A 26,729-nucleotide genomic window follows, 5' to 3' on the forward strand; every position below is an offset into this window, starting at 1 on the left:
TCAAAATCCATGTCTTCTGTGACATATTCTTCCAGAGAATCGATGCGTTTCCTCTTACACAATCTCTTCCAAAGAGTCTCGTCAGTGGGAACATCTGAAGAGGACTTGGAAGAGAAATTACCTTTCAAAGGCAAATCTTGCGACCATGATGGGCACTGTCCGGGGTAGAGGATGGTGGCTGAACTGAGAAAACTGGGATTACAGGGGAAGACTTCAATAACCCAGAAGCCATGTGAGAAGAAGCAGTGGCTAAAGCCCTTTCCATAGCCTGAAATGCAGGCCCCCTGAGGAGGGATGGGAGTCTGGAACTGAGACAAACAAACTTGGAAACGGGGTCACACACCCCACCCAGAGCCCCACCTGACAGACTGGAACCAAGAACAGGTCCAGTACTGCCACAGCCGCAGCAGATATGGACAGGCTCTGTAGAAAAGCTCGGAGATGACAGGTAGTCTCCATGCTCGGCAGTAAGGACATGGTCTTGGGGACATGACAGTGCCGATGGCACTGAGAGGGCCAGAGCCAGACTCTTGTTGTCGAGGACAAGGCTATAGTCGACATCGAAGTCATTGGGACCTGGGAGGTCTGAGTCTATGGCTCTAAAATTTGTGAAGAGGCTAGAGGAGGAGAATAATTGGTTGTGGATGGAGAAAAAACACCTGCTTCGGGAGGGAAATGGGGCTGAACAGAAGAGGGAAGACCCCGAGCTGCCACGATCTGGTCCACCAACCTAACATCATTTCCAAAAGACTTCTGCTGGAGCACATCGACAAGGCTGAAGAGAAATCAGATCTCTCAATGAAAGGACTAGGTAAATGTCCATGGAAAGGGTCTATAGACGGTGAATAAGTAGACCTGGGTTCTTTCAGCACAGACTGTTGCTCAATGGGAGAGATAGTCGGTACCGGAGTCGGAGTCATAGAGGTGAACGGAGCCACAGAGCTAGGACTCTGAACCAGACACAAAGCCAGTGTACAAGGTACCAAAGAAATTTTCAGTGCCGGAGACTTTGACAATTCCAAAGGTTTGTGAATCTTGGTTTTCCATTCTGTGGAGGAAACCTCAGAGGCATGCTTGTGTTTCGTAATGGTTAGCGCCAAAGGAGATGACGGCATCGAGCAAGAAGACTCAGAGCCAGAGGCCGGAGGAGACTGGATGGCCATGGGCAAGATTTCCTTAAAAGGGGCCTTAAGGAGCCCTTTGAGGATCAATTTATTATTTCTCTCTGCCAAGGTTCTATTACTAAAGCCCTAGCAAATGGAACAAGCCACACTAAAGTGAGGACCACCCAAACAATAGACATTTTTTGTGATTATCTGAATTTGGCATTCTTCTGCCTTACTCAGTACATTGTTTAAAGCCTGTGGTAGAAGATTCTGTCATATCTATCAGACACACACACACACACACACAGACACACACAGACACACACAGACACACACAGACACACACAGACACACACAGACACACACAGACACACACACACAGACACACACACAGACACACACACAGACACACACACAGACACACACACAGACACACACACAGACACACACACAGACACACACACAGACACACACACACACACAGACACACACACAGACTCTAAGATTAAGAAAGAAAGAAATTCTACCAACAACTGCAGAAAAGGTTACTACAATGGTAAGACAGGGAACAAACTACCAACGATGGTAGGGGAAAGAAAACTACCAGCGGCAGGAGAAAAATCACACACTCAAGGGTAGACTCAACAGATAAACAAATTAAACTAAGAAGAAGATAGTTATAAAAAGTGAAGAAATAGATAAGAGAATAATGTAAAAGTACTTCAGGAAATTGTGGGTAGACTTCAGCTGGAGAGATTTTTTTTTTTGGCTGAAACGAGCTATAGAATGGCCAGTTCATTTCAGAGGATCGGAACCATGACCCACTAGTCAAGAACAGATGAAGACTGATTTCAGATAAAATGTTAGCTACGCTAGAAATAAATAAGACTTAGGCAAGAGGGGTTAGTGAGACTTTAAGGGGGTATTAACTTAAAAAAAAAGGGGTACTGGGGGAACCAAGTTAATTCATACGCAGGCTAAGTTACTTAGTTTGCATGCTCACCTTTCTTTCTTTCACGAGTGTCCTCTTGTCCACAAAAGGTCTCCAGGTCTGCTACATACAAAACAGTCTGCGGCAAAACATGCACCATCTGCACAAAAAAAGGAAATATGAGATATTTTTTCCTTGTTAAGATATTATTCATATAGCTCCTCCTACTGTTGTCATCTCAACCATAACATTTTATTGATATTTATATAAACAAGAGAGCTTAAATGCAAATAAAAGTAGTGACCGGTCTAAAAGCAAATTGCAACAGAAACAACAAGCCCAAGCGACCTTACATTTCAGAAGTATATATACTTTTTGTACGGATACTTCAAATAGTAGTGAAAAATGGTAAAATAAATATGCAAGCTTCATTTCACATCTTAATAATAATATAGCCTTTTTTAAAGATCAGGTATTTTTACTACGAGGGTATGACTGAATATAATACGGAGATAATTCCAACACTGCAACAACCATTGCTAGGGCTAAAGAAAACAGAGCTGCATAAAACAGAAAACTGGCTTCACAATATATGCACCATCCTGTCAGATGAAAAAAGCTAACACAATGTGCAACTGTTTCCACTAAAAAGAAGCATGAAAAAGTATAAACACAACCATTTAAAGGTAAAATGATCACCGAAACTTGTGTATGACAGCCATTTAAAAAGTGATAATTAACAGGGCTTAAGCAAATTGTTGCCCACCAAGCACTTTTTCAAATCTACTATGGCCTAAAAGTAAAAAATTTCTGCACGCATCAATTCCTTTATCATATGCCAGCAAAAATGTCTCTATTTCGATTTTTAACCACAGCTTCTATAAACCAGCTGGACAAGGCCAAGGCCAATTTTTTTATATACTACAGAAGAAACATCAATTAAGCATCCAGCATTTTACTGGGTTAAAACTGACAAAATAATTCAGAAATAAGTTTCCATCTAGACAACTTCTACACTCTATTCATGTAAATAATGGCAACAGGCAACTGGAGTCTCTCTTGATAAACAATAGATGCAAGACAAGAATGTGCCCAAGATAAACTGCCATTCTGGATCAGGACACACACAAACGTGGGCACGTGTGTGCATACGTAATTCTGGATCAGGAGCACACGTGTGCATACATAAACAGCTACAGAAACACACCTGCACCATGTACACCATCTCCTCTAATCCACTTGGTAACTTCTTAGCGCATCTTTAAAACAGGACATAAAACCAGATGTCCCAGTGAAAACCCACTCAGACTTCACCTACAGGGCATTACAAAGAACTGAACTGGAAAATCACATCCAATGACGTAGTAATGTTATTAGTTAACAGCCACAGTCATTTACCTTTGAAAATCCAAGTGGCACAAACACTAAGATAGTATAGCTGGAAAACTAAAACATTGCTGGAAAAATGTCAAAGCAAGTGAAAAAGAGACAATGCAGTAAAGGAGTCACCCGCAAAAAAAAAGTAAAGTGATGCAAAAAAGTAAAAAAATAAATAAATAAACGAAGTAACTGTGCTCTAAAAACATTTCCTTTTGCCATACTGCATTTTCCACCCAAGAGAGAATGATCCCCATATTTCTGCAGAATAAAAAGGGAATGTCTCGGGAGTATCTTCCCTTCTGTGGCCTTTCTATCCTGGTTAACTTCCTCAGTGCACACAATGTTTTTTTGGGGGCAAATGAAATTTTCTAATACTTTCTTTTGGAATTTGTCCATTTCAGTTACTCTTGCATCATTTCACCTACTACAACTGAAAATATCCTGCCAAGGAAAACAAACAGGACGATACCTGTAGCTTGGTTGTTACTTTATACCCACTGATTTAATAAAACTAGGCAGGCTCAACAATCACAGCTTTCTGACTAGAATATAAATATATTGTCACACAGCTGCATTACTTCCCTTCCCTGGGGTTGTAAACCTAATGAGCCTTTTGTAGTCTAAAAGTGAACAATCCTGAGAAGCACTTAATGCAAATTCACTAACTGAACTTTGCAAGCCAGAAAACATAACGCACTATGATAGATTTTTACATCTACCCTTTTTCTTTTTTGGTTATGTTTTAAATTGGCAGTCTGAATACTTGTGGGTCTTCTTGCGGATACTAATCTAAATTCAAGAGGGGAGGGGGGGACAAGTGTAATTTTAAACATATTCCTTCCACAAAGTTAAATACATACAATGACTGCTATACCTCATGAGCTCAAAAACAGATTCATGGGGGCATTATTATTTCTTCAACTCTGCTGTTTTATAATAGTTCTCTCACTAACTCAACAACTGTAGTAACACAAGTAGCCTATGGCTCATTTATGACAACTGCCACTTCTGGTGCTTTTATTTCGCTAGTGTTATTTGGAGTACTTTACCGAGAACCAAGAAGGGGGAAGGGCAAGTGTGATCTGTACTTAATTGCATTATTGTTAGTTTTCAATATTCATTCTTCTTTTCCACCTGAATAGAGGATTTGTTTCCTCCTGCTTGTAAAAGCTTTTATGCAAAACTGAAAGAGCATAATTCTTTCTGAACTATAATGTTTACTACTGGCTTTAAGTTGTTTTTAAACATTCTAAGTATTTGTTCAATGATCACAGTTCTATTTTCACAGTTTTAATGTTGGTATTTAGATATTTTATTCCCGTCACTTCTGACAAGTTACAAGTTAGGCTGGTTATTTTTAACTAGTTTAAATAAGGCGACAGTCCATTTAAGGACTACTGGGGAGTTTCTTAGAAGAGCAGTACCAAACTATGAAAACTACTTTTTGTAACTTACACACACGGTAAAGCTTATGTTGTGGAATGTAAACGGGAACAAACATTTTGCAAAAAGACACTGGCTTATTACTTACATACAAAATATTTCTCCAGACATTATGATGTTGCAGGAATCCCAGAATCAAAGAAAGAGCATTTAAAAGGTGAAAAGTAAGGGTTTAAATTCGACTGCTTTGCCTGTTATTCAGAGGGAACGAGTGCTTTGCCCGTTATTCAGAGGGAACGAGGACAGGGATAGCTGTTATTATTAATTTTTTGTAACCACTATTTAGAGGCCATGATTATGTATCTGCAATACAAGATTGACTCTGCTAAGTGCATTTTCCACATCCAAAGCCCTGAGTTTTCTCCAGCAAATCAGAAATATTTGGCATGGATGGGAAAATCATTAAACATGTTTCTCTTTCCTTAGGAGACATACTCCAAATTCTGATCAGTTGGTTACTTTGCCTCACCGGATCATCCAAGCACTTGAAACTTTTCAGCTATAAATTATACTGAGAAATGTGATGACTACCCTTCTTTGAAAAGAAGAACACAATATTTAAATCTGGTTACTCTCTCCAAATTTACTGTAAAGCAGGTGGAAATAATTTATTCTCCCTTTACAAAAAAAGTTTTTAATGTTAAAGATAAATCATATGTTTTAATTGATTTATGGTATTTTTTAAAATAAGTTGGTGGAAGTGAATTTTATAAGGACATTATATTGGTTGAGACAGATGTTAGAGATCTATTCTTAGTTATTCCTCATGACACAGGACTGGAATGGTTTTATAAAGCAATGGCCGAAGGGAGTAATTTACTGCACAATGAGATTAAATTACTGTGCACATTTATGGAATTGATTCTATACAATAATTATGTGCACTTTGAAGGGAAAAAGAGTCCATATTAAATTCACGAAACGACAGAACACTGAATGCTCTTTCATCGACAAAAGCTGAAATCACAAAACACCAAAGTTAGGGAACAGTGATTTTTTTTCCCAGGGAAAATCGCTGGACCATTCTTGGGACTTTGCACTTTCCTCCACTGTAGTCCAATCTCAGAGTTGGTATATTTAAGTAGGGGGGTTGTGGGGAACAGCCCCCCACATTGGGGGTGTGTGGGTGGTGAAGCTCCCCACTTTATTTTGTCTTTACATTTTTTTTTTTGGAGCAGCGATTTTCTTTCCTTGAGGGGGGGGGGGGGATCACTGTTCTGTAACTTCGCTGTTTTGTGGTTTCGACGTTTCCTGTCGATGAAAGAGCATTCACTCTTTTGTCGTTTTGTTTATATAATATAGAAAGTACAGTTTTGTACCTACCATAAATGTAGATGTTCGAGGATCCACATTGCTGCAGTCCTAACTATTGGGTAGTCCGCTGTCCAGTCGGCCCGAATACCAAAGTATATGGCTGACGTCGGTCAGGGTGCATTAGACTGACGTCAGTACGTCAGGGTACTAATGCGCATGACCGACGTCATATCCTCAGTCTTTTCTTGCCCCAGATGTCAGAAGACCCTGAAAAGATAAGGCCAAAAACCAAAAACTCCCAAAATACCTGCACCAAAAAATATATATATAATATATACACAATTAGCAAAATATAACCTCACCTACACAACCACCCCTAAACACAGAGGGGAAGGAGGGAGGGTAAATTGGACTGCAGCAATGTGGATCCTCGAACATCTACATTTATGGTAGGTACAAAACTGTACTATGTTCTTCATTCCACATTGCTGCAGTCCTAACTATTGGGTAGAATCCCAAAGCAGAGGTAAGGGAGGCTGGCAAATCATAAGGAAGCAGGAACTGACAACATGCCTTGCAAAATAGCTGTGGCAAAACCAGCCCTAGACTTAGAGTAGAGAGGAAGGTGATAATGCTTAGAGAAAGTATGCACTGAACTCCAAGTAGCTGCCTCCAAAATATCCTTAGTTGCCACCCCTTAGAAATGCTGTGGAAGTGGCAGTAGCCCTAGTGGAATGAGGCCTAATCCCAGCTGGAATCTCCTTGCCATGATGGGAATAACAAAATGTAATGCAACACCCAATCCACCTAGAAATAGTTTGTTTTGACACAGGCTTGCCCTTTGAACTCAAAGCAAAAGAAACAAACAACTGCTGAGACTGCCTAAAATCCTTAGTCCTGCTCAAATAATAACGCAATAGCCTGTGTACATCTAAAGTGTGCAAAATCTTTTCCCCTTTATTTTGGGGATCTGCATAAAAGGTAGGCAAATGAATAGTTTGGTTTAAAGCCACACTAGAAACCACCTTAGGCATAAAGGAAGGATTAGTACGTAAAGATACCCTATCCTTATGAAAAATCAAAAAAGGCTCCACTGCCATAAGGGCCTGCAACTCAGAAACCCTTCTTGCAGAAGTAATGGCCAACAAAAAAGCAGTCTTCCATGACAAGTATTTCAATTCAGCAGTAGCCGCAGGCTCAAAAGGTTGTAGAGTAAGCTTCTCCAACACAAAATTGAGATCCCAAGCAGGAGTAGGAGCTCTACGTGGGGGTCTTATATTCTTTGCCCCTCTAAGAAATTGCTTGAACAAAGGATGCGAAAACAATGGTGGGTCACAATCATAGTGAGCTGAAAGGGCTGCAGCATGAATCTTAATGGAAGAGAAAGACAAACCTTTGTCCAGTAACTCAGTAAGATATTGAAGAGCCACACTCAAATTTGGCTCAGTAATCTCCAAATTGTTTGCTGCACTCCAAAACAAAAATCTCTTCCATTTTTCTGCATACACTTTCCTTGTACTAGGTCTTCTGGCTTCCATAATCACATTTAAAACTTGTTGAGGAAGCTGAGACCTGCTGTCTTTCAAAACAGAATATGCCAGGCTGTTAGATGTAGAGAGTGAAGCTTGACATTGAGCAGATGACCGTCCCTCTGAGACAACAGGTGTGGAATCAAGGGTAAAGGCCATGGAGGCTTCCTTACCAGACTCCTCAGTAATGGGTACCAGTGCTGCCGAGGCCAATCTGGAGCTATTAAAATCATCCTTGGCTTGTCTTGTCTGACCTTTAGAAGCACCTTTGGAAGAAGAGGCAGAGGTGGAAAGGCATACACATGAAGATTTTTCCAACTGAAAGAAAGAGCATCCACTTTCCAAGCTGTGTGATGAAATCCCTTCGTGCAAAACTTTGGCAGCTGGTGGTTTAGTGGAGAAGCGAACAGATCTATGTCTGGAGTTCCCCATGACACTGTCAATTTTTGAAATACATGAAGATCCAGTTTCCACTCGTGGGGATCCATGATTTGTCTGCTTAATACATCTGCTAAGGAGTTCTGTGCTCCGGCAGAAACCTTGCCTGAAGAGTTAGTTGCAGACTGAGCGCAGTCTCCCATAAAATCATTGCTTGTCTGCACAATGGGTAAGAATGTGTTCCCCTTGTTTGTTGATGTACCACATGACAGTTGTGTTGTCTGTTAGAATCAACACCTGCCCTGGAAGAAGTAACTCCTTGAAAGCAATTAATGCAAACTGAACTGCTAACATCTCTTTCATGTTGATATGTAGATGCTGTAGTCTGGCAGGCCACTTGTCTTGTATCCACTTTCCATTTAGATGAGCTCCCCAAGCAATATCTGAGGCATCTGTCGTTAGAATCTGACTTGCCTCTGGCCGGGTCACAGAGAGTCCCTTGTTTAGGTGACATTCCTGAGCCCACCACAAAAATTCCTTTTGAATGCAAGGTATTATTTGAATGACAGTGTCCAAATCCTGGCAGTGCTGTGTCCACAGATTTTTGAGATACCATTGTAGCTTCCTCATATGCAGTTTGGCATTGGGAAGCACCAGAATACAAGATGCCATGAACCCTAAGGCTTGAAGGACTGTCCTTGCAGTCAGCCCGGACTGAAGAGATAGATGATGGAAGTAACTGGAAAGATTCTTTTGTTTGTCCGGGGTTAAAAGGCCATCTGGGCTGCTGTATTCAGTCTCAAACCCAGAAAGCACATGTCTTGAGAGGGTACTAGACTGGACTTTATTTCATTCACAGAATACCCTAGGCATCTTAGCACTGCTATGACATATTCCAGATGCTGTAGAAGATCTTCTTTTCTTGAGCCAGAATCAGGCAGTCGTCCAAGTAAGGATAGATTTGGATTCCTTTTAGCCTGAAGTAAGCTATCACTGGAGCCAGAACCTTTGTGAATACTCTGGGCAGTAGATAAGCCAAAGGGCAATGCAGAGAACTGATAATGAGAATTTCCAGCTCGAAACGCAGATACTTCCTGCAACTTAGTCTTATTGGCACATGAAGGTAAGCTTCCTTGAGATCTAAAGTTACCATCCAGTGATCTTTGCCCAGCAGAGGTAAAAGCTGTTGTAACGTCAACATTTTGAACTTGGGAATGTCCAGATAAGTGTTGAGGATAGATAAATCCAGAATTGGTCTCCACGTGTTCCCCTTCTTTGGTACTAGGAACAGGCGAGAATAAAATCCTAGGCCCCTTTCCGGCACAGGAACTGACTGAATGGCCCCTATTTGGAGCAACAGAGAAATTTGCTTGTGAGCCTCTGTTCTTTGAAGAGGAGGAATGTCTGGCATGCCTTTGAAAGGAGGCAAGGTATGGAAATAAAACCTGTAACCGTGGTGAATAATATCCAGAACCCATCTGTCTTGGGTAAGTAAATCCCAATTTTCTTTGAAAAGAGACAGCCTTCCTCCCAAAGGTGCTGCCAGGCGAGAACGTACTGGCAGCTGAAAAGGCAGGTCATTGGGTCTGCTTACGAAAGGACTGACCCCTGCCCTCACCAGAAGTCTGAGCAGGGGAACTCCTGTCCTAGGCCTAAAGAAGCCTGAGCTCTGCCCCTACCACGTCTAGACCTACCCCTAGACTGGGAATCATAAGCAGGATAAGTCCATCCCTTAGTAGGCCAATTTCTACTAAACTTGGAGGCTGCACCTGCAAAAATCTTTAACAGTTTGCATAGACTTAGCCTTGTCCTCCATTTTCTTCAAAACTGCTTCCACAGGTGAACCAAACAACACATCAGACTGTAAAGGAGCATCCAAAATCCTTGTCTTAACATGCTCAGCTAAATTCTGATCTCTCAGCCAGGCGTGCCTACGAAGAACAGAACCAGTGGCAGCCACCCTGGAGGAGGCCTGCACAGCATCAAAACCACACTGCAAGGAATGTTTACCCACCTGTTCAGACACATGAACTAAATCCTGCAACTCTTTACACTCAATACCTTCAGCCAGAGCATCCACCTTAGATTTCAACTGTGAAAGAAGATAATTCTGATATTTTAACATGTGAAACTGACAATTCAACGCCCTCATGGCTAAAGTGGAAGAAGTATACACTTTCTTTCCCCATCTATCCAAAGCCCTTGCCTCTTTATCAGGAGGGACAGGATTTTTAACAACTGAGGCCTTCACACCTTTAGGCCCCTGAGAGACAGTTTCTGGGTCTGCCCTAGGACTCTTAAAAAGATACTTATGAGCTTCAGGCACCCTATAACACCTATCCGGTTTAACTGGGGCAGGAGGCAAAGAATCAGGATTCAGGGAAGCCTCTGCAAACACATCTTCCACCACATTCAAAACAGGAGGTATAGCTAAAGGCCTATGCTGGGGTAAAAACAAGAATTCCCTAAGCCTTTTCCTGGAATCAGAGAAAGCTTGACCTTCCCATTTAAAATGCTCCCTCATGGAATGCAGAGTCTCTGAAAATGAAAAATCCTCAGGAGGAGAAGCAGAAGGAGTAGAATCATCCACATCAGAATCAGAATAAGGAGGGTACTCCTGCAAGTCTTCAGCCGAAGACTCCGAAGCCTCCGAGCATTGCTCAAAACTCTCAAACTCAGGTTCCACCCTAGGCCTCTTATCAGGAGGGGCATAGAACCCTAATCATAGTAATCAAATCCTCTGCCATTTTAAGCATATGTTTCTTAGGCAAAGATCCTGAAGCACTAGGAGAAACCCCACAGAAGCTAAACTTGGCCTGCCCTCAAAGAAGCCTTGGAAACTGAAGGGAGGCTCTAACCACTTTAGGAAGAGAGGGAAGAACAGCCACCTGAGAAGCCCCTCAGCCTGGCCTACTTCCTGAGAGGATACATCCTGTAACAGTAAAGTCTCTCCCTGAGACTCCAAAGAGACACCTGGCAAAACCTCCGGCTCCACTGAGCCTTCCAAAGAACCGGCGTCTGGGACTGTCGGTTCCTCCACCCTAGGCTTTCCTGCTTTATCTTGCGTTTTTAGCGAAGCGGCGTCGGAGCATCCGACGGCATTTTATAATTACAACGCTTCCCAAACACTAACCTGGCACAGTCTAACCTTCTCTTAATAGTGCGTTTGTTAAATCTAGCACAAGAGCGGCATCCAACAACGTCGTGCTCAGGCCCTAAACAAGGTATACACAAAGTATGGTAATCCCTATGAGGTATCTGTTTCCCACAAGAAATACAGTTATTCACTTTTTCTGACATCCGGTTAAATACTGAGGCAAGAAAAACCAAAATATTCTAACGGGTACTTAGCCAACTTTGATTCGGTCTGAAACTCTGACTTCAGAAACTTTCAGAACGCCAACCTGCACTCGCAAAATTGCTTCTGCATCGGACCATGTGGCAAAAAAGACTGAGGATATGACGTCGGTCATGCGCATTAGTACCCTGACGTACTGACGTCAGTCTAATGCGCCCTGACCGACGTCAGCCATATACTTTGGTATTCGGGCCGACTGGACAGCGGACTACCCAATAGTTAGGACTGCAGCAATGTGGAATGAAGAACATCTGAAGGGGATTATTATAAGCAAATAAATGGCACAGCAATGGGGCAGCAGTGGCCCCAGTTTTTGCCATTATATTATATATTACAGTGGTAGAACACTAATTTTATTTTCCCTTAGTTTATACATTATAATATACACACACACATACATATACATTATATATGAATCTGCACAAAGGGAAAGACTGAATTTGTCCTTGCTTGGCACTTCACAGCCATACTGCTGACTGAAGATGTGGCCAGGAGAATTCCATTCTTGTAGGGTTTTCGGAGAGAGGGATAGAAAATAGAGTGAGTGAGTAACAGACAGGGGGGGGGGACGGACAGAAACTGTTGGTCTTAAAAAAACATTCCCAGACCATCAAAGTCGGTCTCTGCACAAAGGGCAAGAGTGAATTCTTCCATGCTTAGTGTACTGCTGCCAGATACTGGTGTGACAAAAGTAGAAAGTTGATAGACAAAAATATCCAAGACTCCGATAAAGATGCTGAAAACATCCAGTTAGGCAGGAACAACCTAAGAAAAAGTCAGGTTAAGCAAGAGATTCCAAAGTTGAAAGTGATCCGCAAGAGATTCCAAAGTTGAAAGTGATCCCTAAAGATTGTAAGTCACCGATCAGAATCTCCTGTGCCTGAAGAGACTACCTTGACTGAAGCAAAATATAGACAGGCCTGCTAATAGACAAGCGGTTTTGCTGCTACTATCATATATACCCAACTGGATCACTCAGCTCCTTAAACTCCCTACATACAATGAATTAACAGTCTAAGAATAACAGATGCTGGAGAAGAGGCACCTACCCAAACAATGATTGTACACAGGGCTTTGTGACTTGGGCTAATAAATATTAGCATTCTTTCCTGTTGTTTTTGTGTGTGTTTTTTTTTCTTGGTAATTTTTAGGATATTTTTTGATGCTGTGTTTTAAAATAAAACATAAGATAGGTTGGTGGTTATTTAATCTAAGCTAAATGTTATAGGTTTATATTTAGTATTGTTAATTTTTCAATATACAAAATTTCTTTGCAATGCTTAATTGATTGTTATACCTTAAAGGCCTGATTGCAGGTATTTTATGTTGGGGGATAGAAACATTTAAAAGCAGCATCTGATGTGTGTATTCTAGATTCTGATGAAGTATGTTGCACACAGATGAAAAGCTATATTGTGCATTACACAAGCTTAAATAAAATTGTGGTATCTACCTTCGCCAGTTTTGGATCCGTTTTGCAGCTAATGTTTTCAAAGGTATTTGTTTGGATTTCTAGCTGTTGTGCTCCCAGTTGTTGTACTAGTTTGGGAAAGTTTTATGCCCCAAAGGCATCTTAATGTTGGCAGTACTAATCCAGTTTATTTCTACAGAGGGATGTTTACAAAATCATTTGAGTGTGAAATGACCACACACACGCACGCACACACGCACGCACACACGCACGCGCACGCGCACACACACACACACACACACACACACACACACACACACACACACACACACACACACACACACAGGTACTGTATATGTTTAGCAATAAATAAACAAAGATACATGGCAGGAAGACAGGCTAAGCTCACAGTTCAAGGTATCAAGTACATCAACCCTGTGGATAAAAAGAAAAAACAAGCTCCACTGGTATACAGAGAGAAAATCCTGACAATGTACCATGTGAACAAAATTCAATTTGTGACTTAGGTGTTGGACAGAACTTAAAGCAGAGAATGGGCAGACACTCAGCTGTACACATGTTCCTCCTTTGACAACACAACAGGGTACACAGATTTGATTCAAGGATGTGCATGTGGTATATCAATCTGCCAAATGGTGGCATCCTTTGTTAAGTACATGCATAAAAGGATGGATTTCTGTAAGGGGAAAGCACAGTAGCCCACCACAACGATGACAGTCACATCCCTAACCAAATAATGGTGAGGTTAGATTAGCCAAAAAATGTCCTAGACTACCGGGATGTTTGCAAAGGGCAATGACTGCAAAGGGCAAAAGTAGCTTTCAGTGAATGCAAGACCATTTGGAACGGCTCTCAGCCAGACCATACTGGATACAGACTTAATGGGGGGGGGGACAGACACAGAGGTAAAAAAATAAATAATAATAAGATTCCACACATGAAAGGATAAGCTACTTATGATCATGACCACTACTGGCAATCAGAGATCCACAAACTGACAGCCACCAACATACACTATGGCCAGATTTGACCATCACAGCTTTAAATGACACAAAAAAATGTTAGGATACCCAGAGGGAAGTGAAATGTAAGAAAATATCACTGCCGTTTGTGGGTCTTGATGCACAAAAAGCTGGGATTTCATCAGTAGGGCAATGGAAGCACTGAATTCCCTGATAAAATACCAAGGTTGATTAGGAGGCTATATCAGGGATCGGAGAAGAAAAATAAACAGGTGGGGTTCCACTAAGAAAAGTTCTGTTTCAGCACAGGTGTTCTCTTTCCCATTTGTTACTTGTATTCAATTTGAACCACTGTCAAAGAAAATAAGGGGCTCAAAACTTCTAGGATATAGTTGGTATGATAATCAAGAAAAGTTAGCTTTTTTTTGCAGATATTACTTTGCACCTGATAAAACCAGAAAAGGTCATTTCAGTGTTCTGGAACACTGAGACAGTTTCAGGTCTTTTCAGGATACAAAACTAAAGAAAATAAAACAAAGGTAATAGCTGTAAACTATCTGCCCACAAACAAATTTGTTCAACAACACCATATTTATGGGGACATGATAAAAATGAAGTACTTAGGAGTATGGATTAAAAAAAATGATAATATGGCAACTAAGGCTATGTGGGAAGATAATATGCAAAAGATAATACAAAAACTCAGAAATTGGAAAGTGTTTTATGGATATGTATAACAAGATAGAAATACTGAATATGTTTTTAGGCCCTTAAGTTTTATAAACAGGTTGTGCATATTTTTAATCAAAGGGGAAGGTGTGGACAGCAATTAAGAGAATTGAAGGATTTTATCTGGGAGGGAAAGAGGGCAAGAGTCATGTGGGATAAGCTGACCCTTCCAATAGAAGAAAGTGGTATGGGACTGCTTTATTTGAAGGGGTATTTCACAGCTAAACAGTTAAGGCCCTATACACTGCAGAAGCAGAAAACTGCAATTCAAAGTGGGAAGGATCATGATGAACCAGGGGAAGCTCAAGAAATTAGGAGAGATTGGGATACTGGATGTAGATCCTTAAGGAGAATAACAATAACCATAAAAAATATTACATTCATAAAGTAGCAGAAAGTATTTTAAGAACAAAGCCAACACGGGAATGGAGAAAGGAGATTCTGCCAATAGGGATAACTGCAACTGCGGTACAGAGAGCAGGCAAGAGGGAGCTGAAATTTATTAGAGAAAAATGGCAAAGGAACCAAGGTACTGGGAGCAAATAATTACAGAGGGAAAGGTAACAGAATGGGAAGAGGCCAATAATTGCTTTGGACTGCAGGCTAGAGATTGCCTTCCCTAACAAGGATTGATGTCAGAGTATAGGCAAAGAGAAAGGAACAGAAGAATCCCAAGTGAAATGCCAGCACTGATGAGATTTTTTTAACAGAATCTAGAACAGAACCTGCTGTTAAAAAAGGGATAATTAATAAAGCATACAAGATATTGCATGATAACTATAGGAACCAGAGGGGGTTAAGAAAGGATTGTGAAGAAATCAGACAGCAATTCACAAACAATGGGAGGATATATGTATGGCTAGGTCCAGAAGATTTAGATCTTTGCTTGGAAGTGTATGCATAGGTATTTTATACCCAAAGTAGACTTCACAGAATGTCCCAGGTAGATTCCCATCTCACTTAACATTTGCTAAGAAAGAGGTAATTTGGAACATATTTTTAGAAGTAGAAAGAGCTGGCAGACTTTAAAAAGCCTCTGCACTCTGTTCGGTCAGAAATACTGTGTAAACAAATTGATGAAACTAAGGAAATGATTTTTGAGTTGTGACACAATCAAAATTGCCTAGACATAGTATGGCCTTGCGGAGTTTAATTCTGGTGGCTGCCAAAAAAAAAAAAAAAAAAAAAAAAAAAAACAATTACTATAAAATGGAAATCAAAGTCTTAACCAATCGTATTATAAGTAGTGAATATTCTAGTAGTGAATACAATAACAAGAGATAAAAAGCTGGAAGTGAGACATTTAGGAAAAGGTATGAGCAAGGAGGATGAATGAGGTTTAAGGGACGGTAGGAATTAAGAGCTATGTAATGCTTGACTGACAATGACTATGCAGCAGATTATAAGTGATGTACAATGTTTGCAACTGAAAACAGGTCAATATGTTTTGCCTTCATTTATATAAATGTATGACTGCCTGTGTCATAACTTATAATTCAATAAAGATTTTTTTAAACAAGAAAGGTGTCAAGTTACGTGGAAAGATCCAGAGTAGCACCTCTCAGAAATGACTGACAATGTACAATTGGCAAATGTAGCAACAGCTTGGTTTAGAAATAATTAAAACATCACCTGTGAATATAAGCTAGGACAACAAGACAAATTAAATGCTATACACAAACTTACAATAGACAGAAGTGTAAAACTAAATGCAATGAGTCAAGCTACACAACACAAAAATGTACTAAAACTATGACCCAAGCCTGAAGAAATGAAATCTACAAATGCATTATAGAAGATCATTTGTACTAAACTGCTCATATTTGTCACTTTAGTGTGCAAGGACTGAGGTGCTTCATATGTAAGGGGAATCAGTGATTTGTCTACACAAACCAGCACTTACCTCAAGTTCCCGAGCCAAATCTCGCACCAGAGCATGACCTTCTCCAGCCCCTAACTCAGATGCTGTAACCCAGGCCATTGACTGTTGGGTTTTTAATATTCTACGAGCACTCTCTCTCCAAAGACGACATACACTGCAATATAAAACATACATTAATTAGCTTCAACAAGTTCTGTTTATGCAAGACAGAAAGAGAGCTGTAACATTTCCTAGGACCATAACAACCAGCAACATCTGAGAACAGCAAACGTTATTTCACAAAAAAAGCAAAAAAACAGAAACATAGAAAGAAATATTAGAAAGATAAATTCTAAGGAGAGCTACAGTTCATCCACTCTAGATGAAAATGTCTAGAGTGACATCAGCTACTCGTTAATTGCTCAAGTAAGAATAAGTGCACTTTTTCAGACGGCATGATATTTCAATTCAATGTTTTTTTTTTCTGTTACACTAAATTAAGACTTGGAACACATGAAACATTCCCAGGAGGAGAGGAAAACATATGGAATGCTATGACGTAATAGGACAGAAAAAGAAACTGATTTTAAAAAGCCTACAATAGAAAAAAAGAAATGTAGTAGGCTGAGTTGGGGCTGGAGAAGGTCATGTTCTGATTCATACTGAAATGGGGTAATCCTGACATGCTTTTTCTGTGCTATTACAGCAAGTTAGGAAACGTGCACACCTATTTTTCCACTTCAGACACTATTTAGAGTACTTGGTAAAAAAGCAGCTCTGCTCTACTTTCTAGAAAGCTCTTTCAATATCACAGTACAGTACTCCAGGTATGGTTTCATGTGGGGCATTTTAGGCCTAGCCAGTTTCCCTTCCTAAAAATAACCAATCCCATTTGGTTATAGATCCGGCCACAGTTGAAGATTACATATAAACCCCAAGAATAAATGGGATCATGCCATAGATAAATTTGAAGGGACTCATGCATGGGATAAAGCATTTAGGAGTTACATCTGTCTATTAGTAGTGCAAAAGGCAGTACTGGGTTAAATTTTCCATTGCCCATCCACAGACTTAGGCTGCGCTTGAAAATGGACAGGGATGAACCGTTTTATACTGACTCCACGGATTTATTTCATGGACAGTTTGCACCGCAGAATGCCTACATGCTTCATTCTGCTGGTGATACACTACCCTATCTTTAAGACTCATGCATCCTTCCAACCCGCCACACTACCCTTTCACATCAAGATGAATCTGCTATACTTTTCACTAAATTGTAGTGATTTAGCTCCATCTCCCTGCAAAAATGTAAAAAATTTTTTATTTAAATTTTGAAGCTTCAAAACTTTGACGATTTAGCTCCATCCCCCTGCAAAAATGTAAAAATTTTTTTATTTAAATTTTGAAGCTTCAAAACTTTGACCTTATGGTCTCGGCCATAAGAAAGTTGACATTTTGAAAGTTCAAAATTTAGTAGTAGACCCATGTGTATTACAGCAAGAGGTTCTTCATTTGAATTCTCGGCTGGAGTGCCTTCTGTGCATAGTCTGCATGTCCCCCCGTGGTCAGTTGAACTTCACAGACATAAAAACCTCAGCTTTGGCCAGCTAAGAACTTGGTTATATTCAACTGGACGTATAAGAGAATTTAAGTACCTTTATCTGCACTTTTTTTAAAAAAAATACAGTATTTAATTTGATTTAAACTGTGTTGAAGGAATATTGAACTCAAGTTGCAGTTATTCTGCTCTTTAGTAACTTGAACTGAAGCTAGTGTGTTATTTGCTAGTAATTACAGGTGTGGGGGTAGCCACATTCTTTGATTTCCTGTCCTTGCCTTTTTAAGTGGGGCATTGTGAAATTTTTATTGCTTAAAAACCTCAGCTTTGGCCAGCTAAGAACTTGGTTTTATTCAACTGGACGTATAAGAGAATTTAAGTACCTTTATCTGCACTTTTTTAAAAAAAATATACAGTATTTAATTTGATTTAAACTGTGTTGAAGGAATATTGAACTCAAGTTGCAGTTATTCTGCTCTTCAGTTATTCCCACCTACCCTCCCTGTTTTTGTTTTGGTGTTAATCTTAGTGGCCTTGAAACTGCCCGCCCCTCAGCCTGCCTCTGGGCCCATCTCATTTGCTCACTCAACTGAGTGCAGTGAGATCATATTCTGATTTCAGGCACTCCTACTGTGTACAAAGAGAGCATCTGGGAAACAGACAAAAAAAAATGAAGCTTATTTCCCGCCTTTCCTGTTAAGTGGTATAGACTATTTGTAGGCTTCTGAGCCCCCAAGCCCTTCGGTGTTTGAGGGAAGCCTTCTAGCTTGTTTTTTTTTTCTTATAACTAGCCAGTTTTCTAGTTTCAGCACTCAAATCTGTTTCTTTGATCTCAGCACTAGTTCAGATAAAATTTTTTTTTTTTTTTTTTTTTATCTGCTTTTACTGTACTTGTGTTTCTACCTACTTCATTTTACTTTTGCATCATCTTAAAAATACTCAATTGTATTTATTACTGCTTGGTGTAACTCATTCTAAGCCTTTTGGTTTAAACACTTGGGCTTCGGACCAGTTGTTTTGCACTGAGAGGGTTTGTGGTCTGCACTGTTGTGGCAGAACAGGTAGCTTACATCCTTCTAGGTTGGGAACTGCTGATTGAGGGCTCAGTGTCTTATTCTAAAAGTGTATTAATTCTGGTTTAAGCACTTGGGCTTTCAGGCCAGTTATTTTACATTACGAGGGTTCGTGGTCTGCACTCTTGTGGGAGGAGAGGCTGGACTCTGCCCTTCTAAGCTGGGAATTTCTGGTTAAAGGCTTATAGTGCATGCATATCTGAACTGCTTCTTACCGAAGTTGGTGCGCCTTGTTTGCTGTGGCATAGACTGGATTCGGGCCTGCTGGATCGTTTGTGTAACTTGAGCACTAATCCAGACATTCTCTAAAGTATTCAACTGTATTTATTACTGCTTGGTTGTAACTTGATTAAAGTGTAGCTATCATTCTAAGTCTTTTGGATTAAGCACTTGGGCTTCAGACCAGTCGTTTTACATTAGGAAGGTTTGTGGCAAGCACTGTGGTGGCAGGACAGGTAGCTTTCATCCTTCTAAGTTGGGAACTGCTGATTGAGAGCCCAGTGTCCAAGGGTATTAGTTCTGGTTTAGGCACTTGGGCTTCAGGCCAGTTATTTTACATTAAGAAGGTTCGTGGTCTGCACTCTTGTGGGAGAAGAGGCTGGACTCTGCCCTTCTGAGCTGGGAATTTCTGGTTAAAGGTTTATAGTGCCTGAATATTTGAACTGTATCTTACTGAAATTGGTACACCTTGTTTGCTCTAGCATAGAATAGATCCAGGCCTGCTGAATCTAGCTTGGTTTATATGCTTGTTATTTCCCTGGAAGCTAATTCCACCTAATACACGGCTTCTCAGCACTTCTGTGGATCACTAGTGATATCTGCATTGCTTACTGTACTAGTTCCTTGTTTCACTTGAAAGAAAGTTACTGTTTGTCGTTTTTGCATTTAGTTACTTGTAACACATTGCACTCAAGTTACCTGGCACTTGCTCACTATAGCAATTATATAAGTCAGCACTAAAAATTAAAAGCACTACACCCTCACTCCCCACTGGCCCTTGTTTTCAATTATTAAGGAATTCCCAGTATTATTCTAGTATGTCCAAAGGTCAGTTGTCAATCTCCTCTCCGGTCCAGCTTGTGAATCTGGGAATCTTGAGGCAATGTTATAACTGCCTCATGTACACAGACAACCCTCTCCTCCTCCCACATAACACAAATACTTGCGAGAGATGCAGCTATTTAGCCAAACTGGAGGCTGAGCTCCCTCAACTCAGGACTAGCAAGACCAGACAGGAGGAGAAGGCAACCACACACACCACAAAACCAGCCTCACATAATGCTACCACACCACTGAATCAAACACATAAACACACAAAGACATACTCGGAGGCTCCGAGTAAAAATTTACCTAAACAGCAGAGGCCTCCAAAGCAGACACCCAAACAACTGCTACCTCAAGACACCCTACAAGCAACACATAAACCACAAAAGCAGTGTGCAAAGCAGTCACAGCCCTTAAGGCCAAATACAACACCAAACATACTTGTCATAGGTGACTCCATAGTCAGACACACTGACGTCCCACTCACCAGGCTGAACAAGGAGAGGGTCACAGTAAGCTGCCTATCGGGCGCTAGAATCCGCCACATAACACAAGCACTCTGGTCACTCCACGGCAAGTACAAATATGACACAGTCATTGTCCATGCTGGTGTGAACGACCTGAGACGTACCTCCTGGACTACATGAAAAGAGACAGAGGAGCGCTCTGATTATGTAGCCCAGGCAGGTATGACCCTGACCCTGAGCAGTATCCTTCCTTCACCAAGAATGATGCCACAATATAGACACAAGATGATCAGCTTTAACAATTGGCTTAATGTTTGGTGTCATTCAAAGGGGATCCAGTGTCTGTCTGCCTGGGATGACATGCTTGACAAGCCACGCTGCTTCGCAAGGGACGGCTTGCACCTGTCACCCCTGGGATTCCGGATATTGGCTAAGGCTCTTGCCACCCCCATAGTGCCTTTTTAGGCAAGGCTCAAATTCTAAACCTACCACCCTAGAAAACAAAAATGGGAAGAAACTGAGGGTAATGCTGCTCAATGCCAGAAGTCTAAATCTCAAAATGCACGCACTCGAGGCCCTTCTCAGTATGGAGAACATCAATGTCTGTGCTGTAACTGAAACCTGGTTCAAGGCTCCTGAGAGCACCCCGGCACTATTAGGTTTTACCTCATATCATGCATTCCGGCCCCAAATCCCAGACCACACCACAAAAGGAGGGGGTGTATCCATATTCATAAAGGATACCCACACCTCCAGAGGTTGGTGGCAACGCACGAAGCTTCGGAAACCATCCAGGTGCAACTAACCATAGGCAAAACTGCTCTACAAATTGTAGCATGCTACAGGCCACCCTCTCAAACTCAGGAACCCCACACAGCCTTCCTGAAGACACTGGAGGGTATAACTGTATCTCCAAACACCATCATATTGGGTGACTTCAACTACCCGAATATAGACTGGGAACATTACTCAAGCCCTAACTTTCTAGCCCAACGGTTTCTGGAGTTCATAAATTCAAATGCCATGGAACAGCTAGTCACTGTTCCCACGAGAGGAGAAAATATACTAGATCTCATTATCACAAACATGGGGACAAAATGCTCCACACCGGAAGTATATCCCTCATTGGTGAGATCTGATCATAAACTAATCTCACTGGAAATCCACATCCCGCCCCCACCCCAAGCAAAAAAGACCGTAGTGAAGAACTTCTCTAAAGCAAACTTCACACTACTCAAGACTGGTGTGGTATCCTTCAAGGCCCCTGAGCCAGAGGAAACCACAACCCAAGCTGCGGAAGCCCTTACAAATGCCTTCTATGAACACCTCCAGGACTGCATGGATCAGGCAATCCCAAATAAAACCAAGACTCTTTCCACAAAGGGCAAACGTCCAGTCTGGTGGACCCCAGCCATTAACAAACTTTACAATAAGAGGAGAAAGCTATTACATGATAGAACAAAATCCATAAAAGGGAAGTCACCCCTGATCATTATTAGTAAAAAAATACGAGCACTCATAAAATCAACTAAGGCCAATTTTGAGAGAAAAATTGCCATGGATTCAAAGGACAATCATAAGGCCTTTTTCAGCTATGTTAGGAACCTGGGTGGAAACTCCCAGATATGCTCAGAATTAGTCCAAAATGATACAAAAATCACTGAACCCACAGACATTGCCAACATACTGGCAGACAGGTTCAGTGCAAACTTCACCTCCCCCCCCCCTTAAAGGAGAGATAACGATCCCAGCAGAGTGTAGCCTCCCAGACATCTCAAATGCGCAGGTGAAAGCTGCTCTCTCTAAAGCTAAAAACACAGCATCAATGGGACCGGATGGTGTCCCCGGCTGTGTGCTACACGAGCTAAATGAGGAATTAAACCCGCACATAAGGCAGCTGTTTAATCTCAGCCTTACCACAGGATACGTGCCCAAGGAGTGGCGTACAGCAACTGTGGTCCCACTCCACAAAGGTGGTGCCTCTATGGACCCTGGTAATTACCGCCCCATAAGCTTAACAAGTCTAGTCTGCAAAGCTATGGAGAGGATCACAATGGAGCTCATAAACAAAGATATAGGGGACTTGCAGACATTGGACCCGACCCAGTTTGGCTTCGTCAAGGGCAGATCATGCCTTTTGAACTTGGCTTCTTCGAAACAGTCACCAAGGCCACTGATGAGGGAAAGGCAGTCCATACAGCCTACCTTGACCTTGCAAAGGCTTTCGACACAATACCCCACTCGGGTATTGTAGAAAAACTTACCAGCTTAAATGTAAACCCATATGTCACAAGATGGGTTGCAAACTGGCTTAAGGACAGAACCCACAGGGTTAGAGTTGCTGGCGCTATGTCAGACTCCAAGCCGGTCACAAGTGGTGTCCCACAGGGCTCGGTCCTTGGCCCCCTATTGTTCGGCATCTACTTCTCAGAAGTGCAGGCCAACATGGGAGGACTTTGGCTGACAAAGTTTGCAGACGACTGCAAACTGGGCGCCATAGTGGAAAGTGCATCGGACACGGATATCCTTCAGAAGGGACTCACGGAAACAGATAGCTGGTGCCAGAGCCATGGCCTGAAGTTAAACACTAGAAAATGTATAGTCATACCCTTCGGGAAAAACAAGGTAACCCCAAGCTACCATATAGGTGGCAATCCACTAAGCACAGAAGAGGTTATCAGGGACCTGGGGACCCAGGTTGACAGTGGCCTTTCTTTTGACACTCACGTTGCTAAAGTGGTTAGAAAGACCTTCTACATTGCCCACCTGATCATGAAGGGATTCACATCCAGATCTAGTGAGGTCATTGTTCCCCTGTACTCTTCACTTATCAGACCAATGATCGAGTACAATGCCACATTCGGGATGTATCTCACCCGACATCTGCAGCAATTGGAGAGACCCCAAAAGTTCCTCACCAAAAGGATAAAGGGACTCCAAAATCTGTCATATGCTGCCAGATTGAAGAAACTCCAGCTCTATTCAGTTGCATACCGTCTGCTCAGAGGTGACATGTGCCTGACATACAAGGCCATGTCCAACCCGGAATTAATGGACATGCTCCACCTCAAAAAATCCAAATCCACCAAAACCACTAGAGCAAGCGACTTAAACCTTAGCACGGATATAAATAGGACGTGCTGGAGGGATAGACTCCCTATGCTGTGGAATAAAATCCCGATCCATGTGAGGCAGAGCACCTCGCTGGCTCTGTTCAAGAGAAATCTTGACCTGTGGATGGGAGATCGTAGGTTTATCCCGGGAATCATCTCTGTGTCACTGCTGGACAGAGGCACAACAAACTAATGGGCACAGTATTTTTTCATATAAGGGGTGGCGTAAGCCACAAAAATTTGGGCTAGGCTTATAAATGCCTTAGGGCAGATAGCCTAGTATAAACCTATGAACCTATGCAGGTAGGTGTGCAAGTGTGTGTGCACCTTCTGTGAAGGTCGGGCTGGCAACTCGACACCATAAAACTCCACTGCCAATCATGAGTGGACCTGTGATCCACTGTGTTGACCCCTAATCTGGATAGGCCAAAAGACAACCACCCATGTATGTATGTATATATGTGTGTGTGTTTTGTAACTATACATCTATGTCAGATGATCAAGTTTTCAGAAACTCTAAATTCAAACTGATGAGACCATATGATTCAAGTTGCCAAAAACTAAACACCACACAAAAATCTTTTTTTTATGTTTATGCAGGGGGGGGGGCAAGACCCCTGTGCCCCCACACTGCCTCCAAAATTATATATACCAACTCCACGATCGCACTACGGTGAAGAAAAGGGTAAATTTCCCGATCCTTGCTGTACCACAATCTCCATCCAAAAGCTTAGAGTTTTCAAAAGTTCAATCATATGGTCTCAGCCATATGAATTTCAAGTTTTTGAAAACTCGATCAACTGATATAGCTATATAGATATGAATCCCTATCTTTATTAATATATGTATGTAAACACACACATTATATAAAAATATAAATGTATAAAATGCAGCATCTGCTTACAACAAATCTGGAATGATCTGTGCAGCTTTTACTGGGTTCCAGTCAGGCTTGTTTATTGTTGTAATCAGTATTTCAGTGTGTGGCCCTTTTTAATCAAGGACTAAGTCATCAAATGACCCAGTGATATCAAACAACCTGTCAAAGGGCCAAATGACAAAAAACACAGACTTATCTTGAGTATTCACAGGGGTCTGCAAACACCCAGTAAAAGTGTTTCCTTACCAACTAAGCAAATGGTATGAGGACAAAACCTTTCTCTCCTCCCTTCCCACCTACTTACTAACTCATAACTCACTCCCACCTATAACCTCATTACTTACACACTGTTGCTGGATAATTCAAACTTTTTAAGATTTTACTTATGTTTTATACAATTGTCTCCTTTAACCTACTGTTTAATTTTTCAACTTTTTAGATACTAATTTTTTTGTTTTTATTAGTACTGTATTGATTACGCTTTTTTATTTGCTGTGTAATGTGTACGTGTACTGTATTTTATAATTTGCATTACTTGTTGGAGCTTTTCTCCTTGGGCCTCCACTGAAAAAGGGCTACTCAGCTCAGTTGGACAAACCCAGTCAACAAATGTAAAATAAATTCCTTCATAAACTGCTGTTTCAGTACCTCCAAGCACAGATGCACCAAATACAGTTTAGTGAAGCCAAGCACATGTGCCAAACTGAAATAGGAGTCTCATCTCCTGTAAGATTTTAAGTGGAAAGAATTTTAGGAATCTCCTTTTCTTTCAAGATTCACAATCCATTTTTCAGTAGTTTCCAAGCAGTCAGACACACACCAACGCATTCCTAGTCAGTCCAAACCAAGATCAATATACGTGTGGTCACACATTTGCCTCTCCAAATTACACTTTTCATATTTTCAATGAAAAGCTCAGTGTGATGACATTTTCTTTACTGTCCAAAAAGCATGCCCTGTCTCCTAAGGCCCAAGCAAAGGGACATTTACCTTGTTTCACTCCTTTGCACCTCACTGGGAAAGGATGTCCAAACACAGCATAACAAGTAAAATGAATAAACGATACAGTACAGTAAGAAACTCTCACTGCTTTTTGCCACTCGAGTTGGGTGTTGGCATAACAGTTAAGGCATTCACCTCCTGACAGAAGAGTTACAGGGTTGAATTCTTACCAAGGGAAATTGGCTAGGCTTAAAATGTAGCATACAAAATGATCCCCCTGCGCGTAAGGAACTGCACGGCTCTCTATGAATAACTGCAATAAACAAAAATGAGCCAGCAGCAAGTCGACTGAGTAAGAAAAAAGAGTAGTTTAATAAAAACTACCCAAACAGCATAATGGCATACAAAAACAAACCGGTTTCGGCAATGGTTATAAACCTAGCCTTCTTCAGTGTTCAGCAAAGAGCCTAATCAAAAATGCTGTATTTAAACAGATAAAGCCATGCTGATTGGTTACAAAGTTTTGGACATTTGCTGATGAACAATCAGCATGAATAACAAAAATGTTAATACATTCAAAGAAACACAAACATTATGGACCTGAATACATTAAGCAATATTAAGATTAGCTGTTTCTATGTACATATATATATATATATATATTCTTTAAATATACATAAATATGTATTCTAAATATTAATTCTGAATATTAAGGCACCAATTGTACAAAATCCAATATTGAGCAAAGATATATCAAATATGCATATATACAAAATACATTATAGACCAGAGTACATACTGTAATCTTGTGATTAACTATATCTGTATATATATGTTTTTTAATATACATATGTATGTATTCTAGTTATTGAGACACCAGTTAGTCAACAAACATGTATCATATGTTCAAATTTTTTTGTTTATAAACATTCATTTAACCCAGGATTAAATAGTGCACCTAGTTTGGTTATCCATTTCTTTTCTTTTAGGTTGAGTTTATTATGCCAACCACTCTTATTGGTTCTATCACCAATAATTTTGTCAATAATGGTAAAATGAAATTTTGCAGTACCATGGGTAAGAGTGTGTTTGTATAGTGCGTTGGTTATTTTCTGGCATCTAATATCACTGAGATGCTCAGAGATACGTAATTTAACTGGTCGTGACGTCTGCCCAACATAAAATGAGTGGCAGGTACAACAGGCCAAATAAATGGCCCAATCTGTGTTACAGTTGGCAAAAAATGTAATGTCAAAAACTGTATTGGTATTCCTGCTGGTGAACTCCTT

General features: G+C 40.9%; 1 protein-coding gene across 1 annotated transcript in view; it reads right to left on the bottom strand.

Annotated features, from left to right (window-relative positions):
• FBXO22 (F-box protein 22) overlaps positions 1 to 26,729 on the bottom strand; it is a 381,068-nt gene that overhangs the window by 290,093 nt on the left and 64,246 nt on the right. The window contains exons 2-3 of the mRNA XM_044070271.1: positions 16,406 to 16,538; positions 2,110 to 2,197 (exon numbers count right to left, since the gene is read on the bottom strand). Coding sequence (XP_043926206.1) covers positions 2,110 to 2,197; positions 16,406 to 16,538 — 221 coding nt within the window. The remainder of the gene's footprint in view (positions 1 to 2,109; positions 2,198 to 16,405; positions 16,539 to 26,729) is intronic.

The sequence above is a fragment of the Protopterus annectens genome, chromosome 4.part1 (genome assembly GCF_019279795.1).
Source record: "Protopterus annectens isolate FY-2018-M chromosome 4.part1, PAN1.0, whole genome shotgun sequence".
Classification (NCBI taxonomy): domain Eukaryota; kingdom Metazoa; phylum Chordata; order Ceratodontiformes; family Protopteridae; genus Protopterus; species Protopterus annectens.